Source organism: Elephas maximus, chromosome 9, assembly GCF_024166365.1.
Source record: "Elephas maximus indicus isolate mEleMax1 chromosome 9, mEleMax1 primary haplotype, whole genome shotgun sequence".
NCBI classification, from domain to species: domain Eukaryota; kingdom Metazoa; phylum Chordata; class Mammalia; order Proboscidea; family Elephantidae; genus Elephas; species Elephas maximus.
The window spans coordinates 70,943,761-70,966,562 of NC_064827.1; the positions used below are offsets into that span (position 1 = coordinate 70,943,761).

At 36.9% G+C, this 22,802-nt stretch overlaps 1 protein-coding gene across 3 annotated transcripts in view; it reads right to left on the reverse strand.

The window, feature by feature from the left end:
* C5 (complement C5) overlaps positions 1-22,802 on the reverse strand; it is a 143,735-nt gene that overhangs the window by 44,476 nt on the left and 76,457 nt on the right. For all 3 annotated transcript variants that reach the window (XM_049896901.1, XM_049896902.1, XM_049896903.1), the window contains 6 exons: positions 20,153-20,350; positions 17,552-17,642; positions 15,824-15,897; positions 13,722-13,861; positions 10,682-10,909; positions 9,465-9,525 (listed from right to left, as the gene is read on the reverse strand). In XM_049896901.1, coding sequence (XP_049752858.1) covers positions 9,465-9,525; positions 10,682-10,909; positions 13,722-13,861; positions 15,824-15,897; positions 17,552-17,642; positions 20,153-20,350 — 792 coding nt within the window. The remainder of the gene's footprint in view (positions 1-9,464; positions 9,526-10,681; positions 10,910-13,721; positions 13,862-15,823; positions 15,898-17,551; positions 17,643-20,152; positions 20,351-22,802) is intronic.

Sequence of the window (22,802 nt, forward strand, 5' to 3'; positions counted from 1 at the left end):
TGTGTACTTCTTAGTGTATTTACCTTGGTCAAGCTGTGCTGACTTCATCCATATTTGGCATATTTGGGATTGCCTTTCCCATCACCAAAAATAACAAGTGTCTACTATCTAGAAAGTGATTCCCCCTTCTTCTCCTTCCCATTCTTAGTAACTATCAAAGAATATTCTTTCTGCGTTTATATCAATTCTTGACTTTTTTAATAGCGGGACCATACAACATTTGTTTTTTTGTGATTGACTTATTTCATTCAGCATAATGTCCTCCAGATTCATCCATGTTATATTTTGAGGACTTATAATGATAACGATATTTTTTATGGTTGCGTAGTATTCCACTGTGTGTATGTACCACATTTTATTTACCCATTCATCTGTTGAAGGGCACTTAGGTTGTTTCCATCTTTTTGCTATTATGAATAATGATGCAGTGAACATAGGTATGCATATGTTTATTCGTCTCACTGCTCTTATATCTCTAGAATATATACTTAGGAGTGGGATTGCTAGATCATAAGATATTTTTATTTCTAGCTTTTTGAGGAAGTGGCATACTGTTTCCCACAGTGGTTGTACCATTTTACAATCTACTAGTGATGTATAAGAGTTCCAATTACCCCAAAACTTCTCAGCATCTGTTGCTTTCTGCTTTTTTTTATCATTGCCATTTTTGCAGGGATGAGATGGTATCTCATTGTAGTTTTGATTTGCATCTCTCTAATGGCTAATGATCATGAGCATCTTTTCATATATTTGTGGCCACATAAATGTCCTCTTTGGTGAAGTGTCTGTTCATGCCTTTTGCCCATTTTTTTATTGGATTGTTTGTCTTTTCGTTGTTGAAGTTTTCTATATATTTTAGAGATTAGACCCTTATCAGATATATCATTGCCAAAGATTTTTTCCCAGTCTATAGGTTCTCTTTTTTACTCTTTTGGTAAAGTCTTTTGATGAACATAAGTATTTAACTGTTAAGAGGTCCCAGTTATCTAATTTATCTTCTGTCATTTGTACATTTCTAGTGTTGGTTGATAGACTATGCCGTGAATTAGGTCCCCTAATTTTGACCCTTTGTTATCTTCCAGGAACTTTATAGTTTTAGCTTTAACATTTAAGTCTTTGGTTCATTTTGAGTTAGTTTTTGTGCATGGTGTGAGGTATGGACCCTGATTCATGTTTATGCATACAGATATCTAGTTTTGCCAGCACCATTTGTTAAAGAGACTGTTTCTTCCCCATTTGAATGGACTTTGACTCTTTGTTTAACATCAGCTGCCCATAGATGGATGGATTTACTTCTGGGTTCTCAATTCTATTCCATTGGTCTATGTGTTTGTCATTAAACCAGTACCAGACTGTTTTGATTGCTGTGGCTGTATAGTAAATTTTGAGATTGGGAAGTGTGAGGCCTCCTACTTTGTTCTTCTTCTTCAATATTGTTTTTTTTTGTTTGTTTCCATATAAAGTTGGAGATTAGTTTTTCCATTTCATTAAAGAATGTTGTTGGGATTTGGATCAGGATTGTGTTGTATCTATAGATCACCTTAGGTAGTATTGAGATTTTCACAATGTTGTCTTCCGATCCATGAGTATGAAATGTTTTTCCATTTACATATGACTCTTTTAGTTTCTTGCAGTAGTGTTTTATAGTTTTCCTTGGATAAGTCTTTTACAGCCCCAAACCAAAAACCCACTGCCGTTGAGTTGATTCTGACTCATAGCGACCCTGTAGGACAGAGTAGAACTGCCCCATAGAGTTTCCAAGGAGTGCCTGGCAGATTTGAACTGTCGATCTCTTGGTTAGCAGCCGTAGCACTTAACCACTATGCCACCAGGGTTTCCTTTACAGCCCTGGTTAGGTTTATTCCTAGGTATTTTATCCTTTTGAGGGCTACTGTAATGGTACCGATTTCTTGATTTCCTCTTCAAAGTCTTCCTTGTTAGTGTAGAAGAACCTAACTGATTTTTGTGTATTGATCTTGTACCCTGCCACTTTGCTGAATCCTTCTATTAGTTCCAATAACTTTCTAATGTAGTCTCTGGGATTTGTTATGTTTAGGATCATGTCATCTGTGAATAAGAATAGTTCTACTTCTTCCTTTCCAGTTAGAGTGCTCTTTATTTCCCCTTCTTGCCTTATTGCTCTAGCTAGGACTTCCAGTATAATACTGAATAAGGTTGGTGATAAAGGGCATCTTTGTCTTGTTTGTTCTTAAGGGGAAAGTTCTCAGTCTTTCTCTGTTGAGAATAATATTGGCTGTTGGTTTTACACATATGCCCTTAATTATATTGAGGTCATTCCCTTCTATTCCTATTTTGCTGAGAGTTTTTATCAAGAAAGTTGTTGGATTTTATCAAAAGCCTTTTCTGCATCGATTGAGATGATCATGTGATTCTTTTTCTTTTTTTATTTATGTGGTAAATTACAGATTGATTTTCTAATGTTGAACCATCCTTGGTATGAATTCTACCTCATCATGATATATTATTTTTTTGATATGCTGTTGAATTCTGTTGTCTAGAATTTTGTTGAGAATTTTTGTGTCTATATTCATGAGAGATATTGGTCTGTGATTTTCTTTTTTAGTGGTATCTTTGCCTGGCTTTGGTATCAGGGTTATGCTGGCTTCATAGAATGAATTCAGGAGTATTCCTTCCTCTTCTATATTCTGGAATAGTTTGAGTCAAACTAGTGTCAACTCTTCTCTGAATGTCTGGTAGAATTCTTCAATGAAGCTGTCTGGGCCAGGACTTTTTCTTTTTTTGGTTGGAAGTTTTTTTTTTTTTATTGAAATGACATCTTCAATTACTTCTTTTGTTATGTGCCTGTTCAAATTTTCTACCTCTATTTGTGTTAGTTTAGGTAGGTAGTGTGTTTCTAGAGATTTGTCCATTTCTTCTAGGTTTTCAAATTTGTTGGAGTACAATTTTTCATAATATTCTGTTATGATCCTTTTTATCTCAGTTGGTTCTGTTGTAATGTCACCCATCTCACTTCTTATTTTTGTTATTTGCATCTTCTCACTTTTTCCTTTGTCAGTTTGGCCAGTGGTATTTGTCAATTTTATTGATCCTTTTAAAGAGCCAACTTCTAGTCTTGTTGATTTTTTCCATTTTCTATTTCATTTATTTCTGCTCTGATCTTTATTATTTCCTTTTTTTCTGGTGACTGTGGACTACTTTTGCTGCTCCTTTTCAATTTGTTCAAGTTGTAGAGTTAAGCTACTGATTTTGGCTCTTCTTTCTTGATGTGTACATTTATTGGTATAAATTCTCCTCTAAGCACTGCTTTTGCTGTGTCCCAAAGGTTTTGGTATGTCGTGTTTTTGTTCTCATTTGATTCTAAGAATTTTTTAATTTTCATTTTTAATTTCTTCTATACCCAATAGTTTTAAAGTAAGGTGTTATTCAGTTTTAATATATTTCATTTTTTCTGTTATTGATTTTCGTTTTATAGTGTTACGATCACAGAAGATGCTTTGTATTATTTTGATGTTTTTGAATTTATTGAGGCTTGCTTTGTGACTTAAAGTATGGTCTATTCTGGAGGATGATCCATGTGCATTGGAAAAGAATGTGTACTGTGCTGCTGTTGGGTGATGTGTTCTGCATATGTCCACGAGGTCGAGTTGGTTGACTACGTTATTTCTATATTCTGTATTGTTTCTCTCTAGTTGTTTTGTCCATCATCAAAAGCTGTGTGTTAAAGTCCCCTACTATTATTGTAGTACTATTTCTCTCTTCAGTTCTGTTAGAGTTTGTTGTATGTATTTTGGAGCTCTGTCATTGGGTGCGTGAATACTTATTATGGTTATGTCCTCTTGGTGGAACGATCCTTTAGTCATTATATAATGCCTTTCTTTTATAATGGGTTTTGACTTAAAGTCTATTTTATCAGAGACTGTTATCGCCACTCCTGCTCTCTTTTGGTCATTGTTTGCTTGACATATTTTTTTTCTATCCTTTGGTTTTTAACCTACTTAAACGTCTTTGTGTTTAAGGCGTTTCCCTTGTAGGCAACATATTGATGAGTCTTTTTTTTTTTTTTTTCATCCATTCTGCCACTCTCTGTCTCTTGACTGATGCATTTAACCATTTACATTCAGTGTAATTATTGATAAGTATAAATTTTTTTTTTATAAATTTATTGCTGCCATCTTGTTATGCTTTCTTTTTTGTGGTGTTAACAGTTTCTTTGTTACACTTAATTTTCCATGCTGAATTCTTTTTGTTTATAGATTTTTCTTTTCATGCCCTTTGTTGTTTTGATTTTATGTTTACTGAGTCTTTTCTTATTTTCTTCTTTATTTTGGTGAGTAGATTTATTAATTTTCTTTGTGGTTACCCTGAAATTTACCTTTATCTTTCTAAGTTTAAAACAATGTGTCATATCTTGATACTTCCTTGACTTCCCCTCCATATGGACTTTCTATAACCACCATTTATTCTCCCTTTTTTGTTTTGAAGTTGTCGTCACTTACAGGCTGACATCTCTGGTTCGCTGTTTTCAGTCATGTAGCTTTGTTTTATTTTTGAGAAGTCTTTATCTGAGTTGGTATCTGGGCGATGGTGTCATGTGTTTTAATCTCAGGTTGTTGTCTGATATCATTGGTTCTCTGTCTGAAGGGCTCCCTTTAATATTTCTTGTAAGATTGGTCTGGTTTTTACAAATTCCCTTAATTTCTGCTTATCTGAGAATATCCTAGTTTCAGCATTATATTTGAAAGACAATTTTGCTGGATATATGATTCTTGGTTGGCAATTCTTTTCTTTCAGAGTTTTATGTATGCCATCCCATTGCCTTCTTGCCTGCATGGTTTCTGCTGAGAAATCAGCATTTAGTCTTATTGGTGCCCCTTTGTAGGTGATATTTCATTTTTCACAAGCTGCTCTCAGAATTCTTTGTCTTTGGTTTTGGAAAGTTTAATTATAATGTCTTGGTGACTTTCTTTTGGGTTCTATTCTGTATGGGGTTCATTGAGCTTCTTGGATGGAAACCTTTTCATCTTTCTTGATATTAGGGAAGTTTTCTGCAATAAATCTTCAAAAATTTTCTCTGTACTTTTTTTTTTCCTCCTGTTGTTCTGGAATTCCTATTGTGCGTAAATTATTCCTCTTGATAGTGTCCCACAAAACTCTTGGGCTTTCTTCATTTTTCTTTATTCTTTTTTTGATTGTTCCTCAAACAAATTAGTGTTAAGGGGTTTGTCCTCTATCTTGCTGATTCTTTCTTCCATTGATTCAATCCTATATCTATGTCCTTCTATTGAGTTATCTATTTCTGATACTTTATTCTTAATCTTCTGGAATTCTAGTTGTTGTTTTTGTATGGTTTCTAATTGTCCATTTATTTTAGAATTTTGTTCTTGTGTTGTTTTCTTGAATTCTTCTAGGGTTTTGTCCGTGTTTTCCTTGATCTCTTTGAAGGTCCTATATATATGTCTTTTGTATTCCTTATCAGGTAGTTCTATTACCTTTTCTTCCTCAGGATGGTTTTCTGCCCCTTCATTCTGGTCACTTGTTTGTGCCATCATATCCTGTTTCTTCATAGGATTTGTTATTGTCTGCTGTCTCCCAGACTTTAATGTGTTAATTACTTTATATATATCTTTATTGATTATATGTATGTTTGTTTGGAAACCCTGGTGGCGTAGTGGTTAAGTGCTACAGCTGCTAACCAAAGGGTCGGCAGTTCAAATCCACCAGGTGCTCCTTGGAAACTCTATGGGGCAGTTCTACTCTGTTCTATAGGGTCACTATCAGTCAGAATCAACTTGACGGTACTGGGTTTGGTTTTTTGGTTTTGTATGTTTGTTTTGTGCTGATTTTTTAAATATTTGTTTTGATGTATCTGGGGCTTTGTTTCTTCTCTTTCTCTTTAGAATATCTTTGTTCCTTCATACTATCTTAATGTTGTTGTTTTGTGGTCCTGGTCTAGGTCTGACTTTGGTGGTGCTCTTGGCTGGATGTGATTTCCTCTCACTAGTGAGTATGGTGGGTCTCACCCACATGTGAGTCCTCTGTAGTAGACTTGTATATATTCCCTTACTGGATTGAGTGGAGTTAGGAGAGTAAGTTCTTTCCCTGACATTGCATGACAAGTGTTGGGTGGTCAGAGTCCCTCCACAGCCTTTGTTGGACTGTGGGGTCCTTCCAGGTTGATGCTAGCAGTTAGTGCATTCTCTGGAGGTCAGGGCAGGATGTCTCTGTATCTGCTGTGAGGGAGTGAATTGGTAGGCCCGCTGTGTGTGCATGAATTGGCATATCAGTAGGTGGCATATCAGTAGGGCATCAAGGTGTTTTAGTGCAAGTGCAGAAGGCCTTCAGGAACTGTTTGGGTGTGAAATGTGTGACTTTGCAGCCGCGCAGATGTTGGTTGAGGGCTCTAGAATCTTCTGCGCATCATTTGGCAGAGGTGCAGAAGGCACCTGTCAGGATGTGACTGGCACTGCTAATGAGGTCATGTGCCTGTCTGGCTGGTCACTGGGGCATGGGTGCAGGGAGTGTTCTCACTGGTCACTGGGTTGGGTGCTGTGTGTATACACTGCCGGCTGCCAGGTGGTCAGGACAAAGGTGCCTGGGTCACTGGTCACCAGGTGGTAGCATGGGAACTTGCACCACTGGTTGCTGGGCAGGCAGGGCGGCAGGGGCAGGAGGAGGTGTCTCGTGCCCCCAGTCACCCGTCTGGCAGCAGGAGCGTGTATGCCAGTGATTGCTGAGTGGGCTGAATGGCTTGGGGTGGGTGCAGCAGATGTGGGGTTCCTGCATCTTAGGGAGGTGGTGGTGGGTGTGGTCAGGCTTGCACATCACTGTGGGCCTCCTGTGCCTCAAGGGAGGGTGATGAGTGTGACTGGGTAGGCTTGTGCATGTCTTCACAGGGCTCCTATACCTTAGGGAGGTGTGGTGGGAGTGGCTTGCACCTCAGGGCACATGCTAAGCACATGGCATGCAGATGACCCTTTGGCACTGGGCAGGTTCTGAGGGGGGACTCCAGCTGTTATTCTGTGGGTGGACTTTTCACTGGGTGGCTCCCGTATAAATGGCTGAGTGCCTCCACCAACAAGCAATCCCAGCACTAATTCCTAGTTCCCTTTTTTTTTTTTCCTCCTTGCACTCACCAGAGGGGTTGCAGCTCTCACCTGCCTCTCTGTTCCTCCCCTTTACTCCCCCACAAATGTACACTCCCTGTCTACACTTGATCCTTCTCTAAGGTTCTGATGACTCAGTCTGTTTCATTGGCTCTAGAGGCACTTCCCTGTGGTTCCCTGGTTTCAAAGCTTTACCACTCCCACACTACCCCCCCCACCCTTAGGGGTGCCCTGTCCCTGGCCGTGGCCTGCCCACCTTGTTGTTTCTTTCCGGGGTTGTCTGTACAGAATCTCTGCCATCAACTGTGCTCTCTTTGCAGTTGTTTTCTGGAGTTCCTCACTCCAGGTTGTTGTTTGATGCCGTCCCAAAATGGCCACGTTGCTCTGTGTCCACTGGCAGGACGCAGTTGATCCACAAATCTCTGTTTTCCTGCTGGCCTCATTCTGCCTCTCCTTCGAATTTGTGCTCAGTCTGTCTTCTGAACTCTTCATTTAATGTTCTGGGATATGAGGTTTTTTTTTGTGTCTATTTTACTTAGTTTCTTGAGTCTTTGTTTTCAGGGAGTCATTACGGTGCGTGTATCTAAGGTACCATATTGTCCATTTACTTTTCCAAATATGTGTGTATATATATATATATATATATAGTTTAAACAAATTCAATGAACTATCATACTGTTATAGCAATTGGAAGTATTTAATAAAATCTCTGAAATAACCTGGGAAGAATTGTCATCTTTACCCTATTTAAACCAAAAAAAAAAAAAAAACCAAGTCCATTGTCATCAGGTCACTTTTGACTCATAGCGACCCTATGGGACAGAGTAGAACTGCCCCATAGGCTTTCCAAGGAGCAACTGCTTCATTTGAACTGCTGACCTGTTAGTTAGCAACAGTAACTCTTAACCACTGTGCCACCAGGGCTCCTTACCCTATGTGGCTTTCTAGAAAGTAACAAAGTTACCAAAATCTAAGTTGCCTAAAAGAATAAGAGAAAAAGTTCACAAGACAAGATTGAAAAGAGGCATAGATTCTTTCTTCTACCAAGATTTTTACAGGAGAGATTTGTTTCTGAATGAAAAATCATTCCCATTTTGGGGCCCTGATGTTCACACCTAGGATGAGTAAGACAAAGCTGTTCTGGAAAGCTGTTTGCAATGGTGTCAGTAGAGGAGGCACAAGTGGTGAAAAGGAAGAGAAGCCAAAGGACACAATGGTCCTTAGAAGCTAAAAGTTATTCCATTAGGCCAAAAAACTCCAAAACTTGTAATATCTCTACCCCATAAATCATTCACAATGGGCAGGCTGTGAGGAGATCTGTGTGAAAATAAAATTAGAGAAGGAAGTTAGCATATGGATATAGATTTGGTTTTTTGTTGCTCTACTGAAGACATCCTTATTCAGTTTATGATGCCCAACTGATTGAAAATGTAAAGGATGTTCAATTCTGTGCCTTCCCAGAGGAAATGGCGCTCTGAGTATATTGTCGAGTTGATTCCAATTCATAGCGACCCTATATGACAGAGTAGAACTGGCCCATGGGGTTTCCTAGCCTGTAATCTTTATGGGAGCAGATCATCAAGTTTTTTCTCCCGTGGAGCCCCTGGTGGATTTGAAGCAAAGACCTTTTGGTTAGCAGCTGAGCTCTTAACCACTGCACCACCAAGGCTTCTTACTCTGAGTATACTGGTCTTCATTTATAAGTAAATGTTTTTTTCCCATTGCTATATCACTGAAAGGAAAGAAAAATGATTTGATACAATATTAAGAAAAAAATTAAACCATTTGAGAAGAACCACAGCAGTCTGTCATCTTTTGTTGAACAGAAAAGAATTTGTTAACTGAGCACATTCTAAATTACATAAATACATATGTAAGTAGGCCTTGATTCAGCACTTAAATGTTTGCAAAATTCTAACTTTAAAAAGATTCAGAATACCTCAGTTGAAGTAAAAGCAAGGAAGCAGGAGGGATGAGGTCTGGGTTAAATGAGTAATCAGCTCTACTGTGTTTTCAAGTAATGAGTGCTAAATAATTATGTGAATGACTTTTCCTTAAGCGTTCTTTGGACTGATGGTTTTATATAAAAATATTATAAATTTTATTGGGATGGATATAAAGTGACTGGTATATAAGAAAAATCTTGCAATTATTAATTCTTCAATGCTTTGAATTTAAAGCTAATGGAATTATTTTTCTTTGTTCTACATCATCAAAACTATGGTACAACAAATGCTATGAAGAATGGTAATGAGCTAAGAAATTGAAATTTCTGATTCTAGATAGTTAACATTTTGAATAATTGTGTTTCAGTTTATATACACACTTTAATTTTTAAAGCAAGAGGCAACGTATAACATACAAAATCGTTTTGCCTACCATAAATGCCCTTTGGGTCCAGTGTAACGCCAGCATGGCTTTCCCTTTTGACACCTTCTGGCTAAAATAAAGGCAGAAAACATTAAGTTACTTTATATAACCTGAATTCCTTAGATCAACTTTTCTTCACCACTTTTCCAATTAAAAATATTCCTTTTTTGGAAAAGGCAAAGTATATATAAATACTTACATACATACATGCAGGAATAAGATTTCTGGCTATCTATACAATAAGAGGAAACACTTCCATAGAAGTTATTATGTGCCAGGTAATTGGTCTAAGTACTTTGAATATCAAAACAAACCTAAGAGATAAGTACTATTACCCCTGTTCGACAGATAAGAAAACTGACACACAGAGAGATCTAATAATTTATCCAGTGTCACATTCTGGTAGGAAGTGGTGAAGCCAGGATTCAAACACAGGCAGCTTGGCTCCAGAGTTTGTGCATGGAACCATGGTGCAAGGATGCATGGGAGTGCGTCTTACACAAAAGGGGTCAATAACTGTCTACAGAAGTGATTTTAACGGCTATAAACAGAACTCAGAGAATGAAGAATTAGGAAGGTCCAGCTCTGTCATTAACTAGTCATGTGACTCTTTGCAAATCATTTAACCTTTCTTATTAAGATAACACAAAAACACGCAACAGAGTGCAGGTAAATAGTACTTGATAAATGAATTTTCTTTTTTTTTTTTTTTTTGGCTGTTTATTCATTTTTAAAATGGAAAATTTTCTAAGCTCTAAGTTCTTTAAATGCAAGGGCTGTGTCTTATTTGTTGTTGTATCTCTAGTACCTCGCATGCCCTTTGGCACATAGATTCTCAAGACATATTTGCTGAATGTGTTGGGGGTGGGAAGGGGAATAAATCCTGGAAGGGTATACACCAAGTTGTTAAAATTGGGTATTTAAAGGGTTGAGCATTATTGGTGATTTTTATTTTCTCCTCTTTGGTTTTTCTTTTTTTTTTAATATTTCTATATTTTCCAAAATAAGCAATAATTATCTTTAAAATTTTTTATACAATTTCAGACTTATAAAAAAGTTGTAAGAATACTCAAAAAATCTGGGATACCCTCCATCCATAGTAGTTAACATCTGCTTTATCATTTTCTCTCTCTGTGTCTCATGTTGCTGGTAGCATGTATTTTTTTTTTTTTCAGAATGAAAACAAAGTTGTAAAAAGTATCAAAAAAAAAGCAAGTTTTTCTTACCACCACTCGTAATGTTTTCACTAAGATTTCTTTTCCTAATGAAGTCTCCAGTGTAAAGTTGATACTATGGAGGCCTATTTCCAGAGGAAGCAGAGTGAATGTCACAAAGTGACTGGAGGAGCCCTCTACTTTCTGAGGCAGACATCTGGAGGGCTTTACCCTCGGATCATCAACAGCTGGGCTTCCCGACGTACAGATTCCCGCAACAGTAGACATTTTAACACAGAACTGAAATATTGCAAGTGAAGAATCATATCAAAACACTTTATCTCTAAAATAAGGAAAGTTTACCCCGACTAAAAAAAATAAACCCATTGCTGTCAAGTCGATTCTGACTCATAGTGACCTTACGGGGCAGAGTAGAACTGCCCCAAAGGGTTTGCAAGAAGCAGCTGGCGGATTCAAACTGCCAACCTTATGGTTAACAGCCAAGATCTTAACCACTGAGCCTGGCTAGGTAGTACAAATGGTTTGCACTAGACTGCTAACCTAAAGGTTTGTGGTTCAAACCCACCCAACTTTACGACATAAGAAAAGGCTTGGCGATGTGCTTCTGTTATGATTACAGCCAAGAAAACCTATGGGGCAGTTCTACTCTGACACACACGGAGTATCCATGAGTCGGAACTGACTTGTTGGCAACTACCACCACCAACAACAACATGGTCAACTGAACACAAACTCTCCATTGGTGCTTTAATGTGTTAAAGTAACCGCTTAGGTTCTAAGTCTTTGAAGAAAGCTCATTTTTGACTTTCTAAAACACACACTTAAGTTGCTGTACAGCTTGTCAATGTGAAGGGATATCTAGAAAACTCAGCACTGGTTCAGAAATGTGTGACCATCCTTATACTGTTAACTAATAAATTAGATATGGCGCTTCTGTAATTCTTTGTTCCTATTGTTGTGATAGCAATGGTTACACTGTCTCTTTACACGTTTGTGACTTGACTCTTTATATGTTGGTATTGTAGACACTGGAAGCCTTGGGCTAAGGTACTCTACATGTCTTATTCATCTTCGTATCTTTAGTTCAGCCTCTGGTATTCAATAAAAGATGTTTTATGAAAGACTGAAAACTCCATATCTTAGCATTCAAGGCCCTACCCAATATGTCTCCAACTTACTTTCCCAATCTTATCTATCATTAACTTCTAACTTGTACCTAATTTTATAACCAAACTCCGGAGCCACTAAGACTTGGGTTTAAATCCTGGCTCAGCCTCATGCTAGTGGTGTGACAGGAGCAGGTTGTACGATCTCTCCAATCCTCAATTTCTTTATCTTTGTAATGGGTGTAATAATAGCACCTACTAAGTTCTAGCTGAAACGGTGCATATTTTTCATCTCCTCTCCAAAATTTACTAAGCTGACAGAATTGAGAGTGTACCCAAAAGAACAAACCCGTAAGATCTAGAACAAATCAAGCAGGAAAACAAGAAAGAGTGGCAACAGTCAACAACAAATTTTGAGGAATTTTTCAAAAATGGAAACTTTCTTCTCCCTCTTAACTATCTTCTTGGGAAACACAACACCCCACGTGAGTGAGTATGGCAGGAGCTACAGCTGCTAGAGAAATCTAGTGGGTTCCCTGAGGCCAATGATTCCCCCAGGATGGTAGAGGTGGAGTGAAGAGTCATTTGATAAAATTCAACCTAAATTCATTATAAAAACTCTTAGTAAATTGGGAATAGAAAGGAACTTCTGAAACTGATACTGAATATTCATAAAAATCTACAGCATGCTTCTATATTGGAAAAAACTATGACAGTGGTTCTGCTTTTAGTAATAGCTAAGCAGCTCCTACTGGACAACTCACCTACAAATAATAATAGCTAAGTAGCTCCTATTGGACAACTCTTCTGCAAATAATAACTATAAACTAGGGAGAAAATATATATTATATATATTTTGCCCCTAGTATTTTTTTTTTTTTTTTGGTATAAACTAGGGAGAAAACATTTTCTCCCTAGTTTATAGCTAATATATATATGTGTATATATATATATATATATACACACACGCACACACATATATATATACACACACACACACATATATATATACACATACCACCCAAATACACTAGCGAGTGGAAGGGAGAGTAACACTTGAAAGAAGGAATAACACGGTGAGTTTCCTCTTTTGACAGCTTTTTACCTGCAGATAGGTCCCACTAATGACTTGAGGAATGGCTAAATCTCCACTAGAAACCTGCTGTCTTATTGAGTTGAAGCAACCACCACAGCTAAAAAGTGAGGGCGTAAATCCCGGAAAGGAGAAAGCCTCAGAGAGGGCGTTCCAAGCTCTGTGTATAAACTTTGTTCAAATCTGGCTGACCCCTGAAGTACACATACACAGCACAGACGCCAAGCATCCCAGAACTAAATTGAGATTTCAGAGTTTAGGATTGAGTTAAGCCAAGTTAACTGTTTGCTAAAACACAAACATATACACAAACAAAAATTAAAGCTCTTCAGAGGAACACAATAGAATCCACAGTCTCTATAGCAGTTCATTAGTAAACTCCAAAGTTCAATTCCAAATTACTAGATATAATGAAATAGGAGAGTGTGACCCATACTCAAGAGGAAAGTTAATTAATGGGGACTAACACTGAGATATCACAGTTGTTCTTGCTTCTTATTTTGATATTCTAGAAATGCACTGATAATAAAAAATTAAATAAAACATCATACTATGGCAATATGTGTGACCCTTAAAATGCGGTCGAGTTGAACTTGTGTCACTATAATTTGTATTGCACCACGAGCAGGCGTGCAAAGCAATGGAAGTGCCACATATGGTCTCTGTCACAATTATCCAACCCTATAATCAACAATACCTGAACAAATGATTGTGGCTGTGTTTCAATAAAATTTTATGGAATAATACTCATCGTAAGTGACTAGTTTATACCGCTGAACTGAATTCAGCTTTTATGCTTGTGTGCAATAATTCCACTAATAGAATTCTCAGAAAACCAGAGGATTCTTCTTCTATTTCTCCATTTATTCTAACACCATAAACACCTACTTACCTGTATTCCAGACGTCTTATAGTTGTAAACAGTTCCTTTCAATTGGATCTGTTCCCCTCGTACAACAGAATAGGGTATATTCATTTCCAGGAAGACATCTTTGAACACCGTTGCCTTGAGAGTATCAGCAACACATATACCTTCAACCCAAAGTGAAAGCAAAGCAGAAATATCTTAGAGGTTTCCTCCAACACTTTATTAGCACTAGGATATCTCACATTTGCTTTACTTCAAGTTAAAAAAAAAAAAAAATTAGGTCATGTTTTTCTCTGCACTATTTCCCCATGTTCTTGAATTTTCTACTCATGGATCTTTATTTTGTTGATTATCGATACTAACAGAAAACTTCATTTATTCAACAAATATTTAATTCTACTTAAATCATGAAAATATTTATCAACTAAAGCACCAAATCTCTTTTTTTAATTGTGACAAAAATATATATAACAAAACATTTGCCAATTCAACAATTTTTACGGTATAATTCAGTGACATTGATTACATGCATCATATTGTACAACTATTACCACTATCCTTTTCCAAATTATTTCACCACCATTAACAGAAACTCATTGCCCCCTAAGCAATAACTCTCCCCTCCCCCCCTTTACCCTGGTAACCACTAATAAGCTTTGGTCTCTATACACTAGCCCATTTCATGTAAGTGGGATCATACAATGTTTGTCCTGACTTATTTCACTCATCATAATATTTTCAAGGTTCATTCATGTTGTAGCATGTATCAGGACTTCATTTCACTTTATGGCTGAGTAATATTCCACTGTATGTATATTCCTTATTTTGTTTGTTCATTCATCTGTAGATGAATATTTCAAATCTCTTTTTAAGCTATTCACTATTGGTACTATGTAAAAGGTATAAAATTTTGATTGTGGAAGCTAAGATTTTGTAAAAACAAAAAACAGCAAACAAACAAGTAAGCAAAACCAACCCTAAAGCTATTTATAAAATATCTGCACTACATCACTACAAAAGCACATTAGATTAGTCATTAGGGAAACTCAAATCAAAACCACAATGAGATATTACTGCATACCCACTAGAATACTAGAATGGTTATTATAAAAAACATGGAACATAACAAGTATTGGATAATGTGGAGAAATTAAAGAAACCCTTGTCCATTGCTGGTGAGAGTGTGAAATGGTATGGCTGCTAAGAAAATTTGGCAGTTCCTCAAAAAGTTGAACAAAGAATTACCATATGATCCAGCATTCCACTCCTGGGTATATATCCAAGAGAATTGAAAGCAGGGACTCAAATAGATACTTGTATACCAATGTTCATCATAGCATCATTCACAATAGCCAAAGGCAGAAAAAACTCAAGTGTCCATCAAGAGATGGAGGGATAAACAAAATGTGGTAAATGTATACAATGGAGTATTATTCTGCCATAAAAGGGAATGAAGTTCTAATACATGCTACAACATGGATGAACCCTACAAACACTACGCTAAGTGGAATAAGCCAAAAACAAAAGGACAAATATTGTATGATCCCACTTACATGGAATATCTAGAATAGGTAAATGCATGAAGATAGAAAGCAGATCAATGGCTGCCATAGGCTGGGGGCAGAATGGGAGTTGGTGCTTAATGCGTACAGGGCTTCTGTTTGGAGTGTTGAAAAATTTTGGAAACAAATAGCGGTGGTGGTTGTACAGCACTGTGAGTATAATTAACGCCAAGGAATTGTACACTTGAAATGGTTAAAACTGCAAATTTTATGTAATATATATTTTATCACAATAAAAAATAATAATAATAAGGGCACCAGCCAGGACAGAAGTCACATATCTGTTTCTACCTCCACCCAAGCTCCTAGTCACTGAGAAAAAGCAAAAGAAAATGGGCATTTGACATCAGCATTTATAAAGTAATGGCTAATAGAAAAGCAAAAGAACAAACAGATAGACTCAACCATGTAAGTATATGCAAATCTTTTTGTAACACAAAAAAAATAATATTTCAAAAATGAATACCATTTAAATCCTGGGTAAACTAAATACCTAATAACAAAGAACTACATCTTGATAAGCAAATCATTACTTAAATGTGTATATAAGTTAAGCTTACTTACCACTATCTGAAATTCCAACACCTTGAATTTCCCATGTGGTTAGAGAGTCAGGTAGCCTAAACTGCAGTTGGTTTCTGGAAGTGAAAATGTTGATATTCAAATACAGTGGAAAATTGATTAACCCAACTTGACCGAAGCATCTGTTAAAAGAATTTCTGCTTCATACTATTTTTAGAAGAAAGGAGCAAATCACAAAAAGACAAACTCAAATCTGGCATTAAGGAAAAAGCAAGCAAGAAAAACATATGCAGTACTTCTACATGTTCAATGTTTTTAGACATTGTACCTGCTTGATGAGAGTTCATATTCAGAATATCTTTGAAACATCACAAATCAAAATGTATAACACAAAGAAAAATTATGTTCATTGTGTTTTATGTTCTTTAAAAAGTACATCTTAACACTGCTTATACAAAGTTGATATAACCAAAAAATTTCTGACTAAAAATAAGCTTTTATATTCATTTATTTCATTCAACAGAGAGCACTGGTCACCAACTTTGTGCCAAACATAGTGCTAAGTACTGGGTATACAGCATTTATAAGACATAGTCCTGCTTCCAAGCAGCTTACAGTTCAGTGAAGAAATACTTAAGTAAATAAATTGCAATTCACTATAATAACTGTACCAAAAAAGCATTAAAAAAATTGAGAGGCAGTGTGCATTCATTCAATATATTTATTTTAGTGCCTTTACAAGGCAGGTCCATATGCCAGATCCTAGATATGAAATAGTAATCTGAATTTAGTCCTTGCCATTGGGTATTTAAAATTTAATTTGGAAGACAGACAAGTAAATAGACCACTACAACAGCGTGTGATAAATGCAACAGGGTTAAGAATAGGGTGCTATTGAGAGGTATAATTAATACAGTCACTGGTGCGGGTGAGGGTCAGTGGTGGGGTAAGAGGGAGCCAGGGAAAGCTTACCAGGAAGTGCTACCTGAGGGGAATGTCAGATGAAATGGACAACATGGTGCAGGAAGAATTAAAGAGGGGCAAGGGTAGAGGCAAGGAGACCTATTAGGAGGCTACTGCAAGGCTCTGGAGTCAGTGCCTTGACTGCTCATTGCAAAGTTGGTGCTTAGAGCCCACCCAGGAAGGATGATGGTTAGGGATTCATTCTGTTTATCACTGTGTTCAGTGTCTGCTACAGAGCAGGCATTCCATAACAATGTGTTGAGTGAAGGACTTGAACAAGAAAAGAACCTCTTATTAATCAATGTTTGTTTTATAGCACAGATATTTTAGCATGAAATATGTGCTTAATGTACTGCATGATACATTAAAAAAAAAAAAAAAACCACTGCTATCAAGTCAACTCTGACTCATAGTGACCCTATAGGACAGAGTAGAACTGCCCCACAGGGTTTCTAAGGAGCGGCTGGTGGAGTCGAACTGCCAACCTTTCGGTTAGCAGCCAAACACTTAACCGCTGTGCCACCAGGGCCCCATAGTTGTGCTCAATAAATACTTATTGAAGTGAAATGAAATTTGTGCTCAATGAGTACTTATTGAGGTGAAATGAAATTAAATGGAGTAGGACCCTTCTTTACCAACAGTTAATCCTGCCTTGGAAGCAATTACTACAGGAAAAAAAAAAACTTGACCAAGTGGTAGTATCATCTAAACTCTCAAACTATTTGGAGATGAGTAGTTTCCAGATTTTTGGCCATAATATTTGCAAGTTTCCACATTTTTCAGAGGAATGTCAAAGAAATAGAATACCTTTTGGGTACATGATGAACTTCCCATAACCAGCTTTCTGGAAAATAGCTTCGAATTTCTGGCTTGCTGACTGGTAACAGGCTCTTCAGTTCTGGAGGAAAAGGTTTATTTAACTGTGGAAAAACAACCTAAATTCTACTTATAGCTGAGTTTTAAAATATGGCTGCTAATCTATAACTTAAGCATCTTCTGGAAGGTTTTGAAATTTATCAATGAAACACTTTGTTTTGTGATGTCAAAATACAACCACGGAGGCCTTAGAATTTCTTCACAAATAGCACTGACAAATAAAATAAGTAAGCGTACAAGTACCTTTAATGATTTATTTCTCATATTGTTAAATGTTTAGTGTTCCTGAGATTATATAAGACACTAGTCAGTCTATAAAGTCATTTGCATTTTCATAATTGTGTTTACATTATAAAATAGGAAGGTTTCATGTGATTCTCTTCCTCAATTCAGAGACTTACTTATATTTACTTTAATAAAAATGGCCAGAATGTCTTCTGTCCAAGATAGACTACCAGGGACTAGATTTATCCTTCTGCCTTAAACAAACAAACAAAAAACACCTAGAAAACAGACACAATACATAAAACAAAGGTTTTCAGACATTAGAACATAAGCATACAGGACTGTGATCCCTGAGAGAAGGGAGAAAAATTAGGTGAACCTTAAAATTGCTCCAGTTTATAGGCAGTTTACAGGCTTCAAGTGAGGAGAGGAACCCAAGCAGAGCTTGGTGGCCTTGCTGAGTTGAGGTGACAGAGGAAGAAGTTTTGGGAGACCAAGGTGTCTAGAATGAGGGGCAGAATACCATCAAGAAGGGAGCTGCACAGAGTGAGTTCCAGAGATCTGCAGAGGGAACACATTGAGTCTTCGGCTTAGTACTTCTGTGTGTATACTTAAGAGGAAACTACCCAAGGCCAGATATTTTATTAGACATATTACAAAGTGATGTGATGTTCATTAGATAATGAACAATAATCTCAGTACCATTAGTCATCAAGGAAGTTGAAATTAAAACCACAGTGAGATACCACTACATGCCCACTACCAAGAGTTGATAAGCTTGTGGAGAAACTGAAACTTTCATACATTCTGCTGGGAGTGCAAAATGGTTTAACCACTTTGGAAAACAGTTTGGTAGTTTCTTATAAAGTTAAACATAAGTTACCCAAAGACTCAATAATCTTAACCCTAGGTATTTACTCCAGAGAAATAAAAACATATCTTTACACAAAGACTTGAACTTCAATGCTCATAGCAGCTTTATTTATTATATCCCCAACCTGGAAACAGCCCAAATGTCCATGAACTGGTGAATGGATAAAAAATTGTCACATATCCATACTACAAAATACTACTCAGCAATAAAAAGAAATGAACTACTAGTATGTGCAATGACAGATTAATCTCAAAAACATTATACTAAATGAAAGAAGCCAGAGATGATAGTCTACATATTACTGATTCCTTTTATATGACATTCTAGAAAAGGCAAAACTACAGTTGCAGGAAATAGACTAGTGACTGCCAGAGGCCAGAAGTAGGGACTGCAAAGGGGCATGAGGTAACTGTGGGGGTGATGGAAATATTTTACATCATTGTGGTGGTGGTTATATGACTGTATAGTTTTATCAAAACTCACTGAATTCTATACTTAATATTGGGAATTTTGTTAAATATAAATTACACCTCAGTAAATCTGATTGAAAAAACACAGCTTCTTCTAATATGATACAGGAATATTTTCACAGTATAATATTTTAATACCATGCAGTTGAAACCAAACCAGATGATTATAGTTGAAACTTAAGACAGTGAAAAATATATGAATTAGGTTTCTCATTAAAGTACTGCTTATCAGCAAAAACTTGAAAACAACCTAAATATCTAATAGTATGGTTTTGGTAAATGGCCATAGAAATCATGTTTTTAGAAATATATTTACTGATACAGACAATGTTTAAGATATACTGTTAAGCAAAACAATCAGATTATAAAACAGAAGCTGTCATTCTGCTTGAGTTTTGTATATGTGTGTGTGTGTGTATGCAAGGGAAGTCTAAAAGCTTTTAAATTATAAGAGTTCTATAAAAAAATAGTACTATCGAATCTATAGATTCTGAAAATATACATTGTGGTTGAAAGAGAAATAAGATTTCATTTGTTCATATAAATACACTTAACCTTATAAATCTTATGCTATATTTACTTAGTGTAGGTATAAACAGAATTTTCAGTGGTTGTAATTTCACAGAACTGTAGAAGTTTAGAACTCAAAGGCATATTTGATATCATCTGGTCCAAGCTTCTTGCTTTAAAAATGAGGACATTGAGAGTCAGAGATGATAAATCATCATTCAATTTTATAGAATGAGTTGGTTCTGGGTCTTGACTTGTACTGGGTCTTGACTAGGACACTCTGCTCTTTGAGTTCTCAAAAATGATAACCGATTTTTTTCTTATTGGCATTTGCAAGTTATTTTTTCTACTTTCACTTTTAAGTAGAGCATGAAAGCTCCCTTTCTTAGCAGTGTATAATTCCACAAAATTCCCTGTATTAGGCAGAATTCTGGTAGAAAATGTCAAACTTACGTAGCCTTCCCAATTGGATATTTTTATGAGGGTTCTCATCACGGAACTTCTTTGCAACGATACAACATTCGTTGAAAGCTGCGATGCATCTCGGACCTATGGTAATCCGTGCAGCTCGCTGATCACAACTTTCATCATCGTTACGGGAGGCTCCATCATAACAACATTTCTTCACTACTGCGTGCTTGTATTTAGCAGCTGAAATGGTAATAACACAAGTGTACCTGATCATGCACAGAGTCAGAACATCTCAGAATTAGACGGGATCTCAAAGGATACCTGGTTTCTTCTGACCCACGACCCCGTCCCATAATAGCCTTGACTAGTTGATGGCTTGGCCACTGCTTGGAACTATTCTAGGAATGGGGAGAATGCTACCTATTAGGAAATCCATTCGATTTTACACTAAATGGTTAAGGGCTTCCTGCAACTAAGCTAAATACTAACTTTTCAAACGGGCACCATTGATTCAGCACTCTTCTTTAGGTAGAATATGTTATATATATGAGAGCCTTTAAATATTTGAAGATGGCTCTCATCACTACAGAAACTCTGGTGGTGTATGTGTTAAGAGCTACAGCTGCTAACCAAAAGGCCAGCAGTTTGAATCCACCAGCCACTCCTTGGAAACCCTATGGGGCAGCTCTACTCTGCCCTATAGGGTCACTATGAGTCAGAATTGACTTGATGGCAATGGGTTAGTCTTTCTTAGTTTTATCATCACTACTGAGCCCTGGTGGCACAGTGGTTTAAGTGTTCAGCTGCTAACCAAAAGGTCGGCGGTTCAAACCCACAAGCCGCTCCCTGGAAACTCTATGGGGCAATTCTACTCCGCTCTGTAGGGTTCCTAAGAGTTGGAATCGACTTGATGGCAAAGGGTATCATCACTACACAAATATTTCTTTCTTCACGCTAAACAGCCTATTTAAAAAAATATATTTCTTATATGACATGGTTTGTGGACTCCTCACTACTGGGATCCTTCATTGTATGTGCTAAAGTAAATCAATGTATTTCTCTTCATATCATTAGCTTAGAATGAAGGTTAGAATTAATATAACTCATATACAAATGGGAACCCCACGGGGCAGTTCTACTCTGTCCTATAGGGTCGCTATGAGTCAGAATCAACTAGAAGGCAACAAGTTTGGTTTTTTTTTTTTTTTGTTTTCTTATATACAATTGGGAGGAATTATCATATCACTCTGAATATGATTATTAGTTGAACACAAATCCCTGATTCACAGTTCAGTGTTCTATTTTAACATCATCAATTATCATATGAGCATTTAATGAATTATTTAAAAAGAACCAAGGCTTGTTTAATTATTAAACTAGACTTGCTTCCTGAAGAATAATCCAAAATTCTATTAACTGTTAATACATGAAATAGAAGAAATAGATTTCTAGGTATATCCCAAGTTCGTCAAATCGTGGATTTTGTCATTAACCTTTTAGATTTTAGAGACAGAAATAATAAAGACCTATTTTCCCCAGAGGTCCCTGGGTGGTCCAAAAGGTTTGTGCTCAGCTACTAATTGACAGGTTGGCAGTTTGAACCCACCCAGCAGCACTGTGAAAGAAAGGCCTGGCGATCTGCTTCCATAAAGATTACAGCCAAGAAAACCCTATGGAGCTCAGTTCTACTCTGTAACACATGGGGCCACCATGAGTCAGAACCGACTCAACTACAATGGGTTTTGGTATTTTCCTCAGATTAAAGCTATGGCAAATGAGCTATTGCGAAGAATGGGAATTCCAGAACACTTAATTATGCTTATGCAGTCATTCGAACAGAACAAAGAATACTGAGTGGTTTAAAATCAGGAATGGTGTTCATTAGGTTTGCATTCTTTCACCATACTTATTCAATCTGTATGCTAAGCAAATAATTGGAGAAGCTGAACTATGTAAAGAAGAGTGTGGCATCAGGATTGGAGGAAACTCATAAACGACCCACAATCTGCAGTTGTCACAACCTTGCTTGCTGAAAGTGAAGAGGACCTGAAGCACTTTCTGATGAAGAACAAAGACTACAGCCTTTGGTATGGATTACACCTTAACATAAAGAAAACAAAAATCCTCACAACTGGACCAATAAGAAACGTCACGGTAAATAGAGAATATATTGAAGTTATCAAGGATTTCATTTTACTTGGATCGACAAGCAACACCCATAGAATCAGCAGTCAAGAAATCAAATGTTGTATTGCATTGGACAGATCCACTGTAAAAGACCCTTTTAAAGTGTTAAGAAAAAATGCAAAGATGTCACCTTGAGGACTAAAGTGCACCTGACTCAAGCCATAATGTTTTCAATCACCTCATATGCATGTGAAAGCTGGACAATGAATAAAGAAGATGGAAGAAGAATTGGTGCCTTTGAATTATGGTTTTGGCAAAAAATATTGAATATACTATTGACTGCTAGAAGAATGAACAAATCCGTCTTGGAAGAAGTACAGCTAGAATGCTCCTTAAAAGCGAGGATGGTGAGGCTTCATTTCACATACTTTGAACATGTTATCAGGATGGACCAGTCCCTGGAGAAGGAGATTGTGCTTGGTAGAGGGTCAGCAATAACGAGGAAGACCCTTAATGAGATGGATTGACACAGTGGCTGCAACAATAGGCTTAAGCATAGCAACAA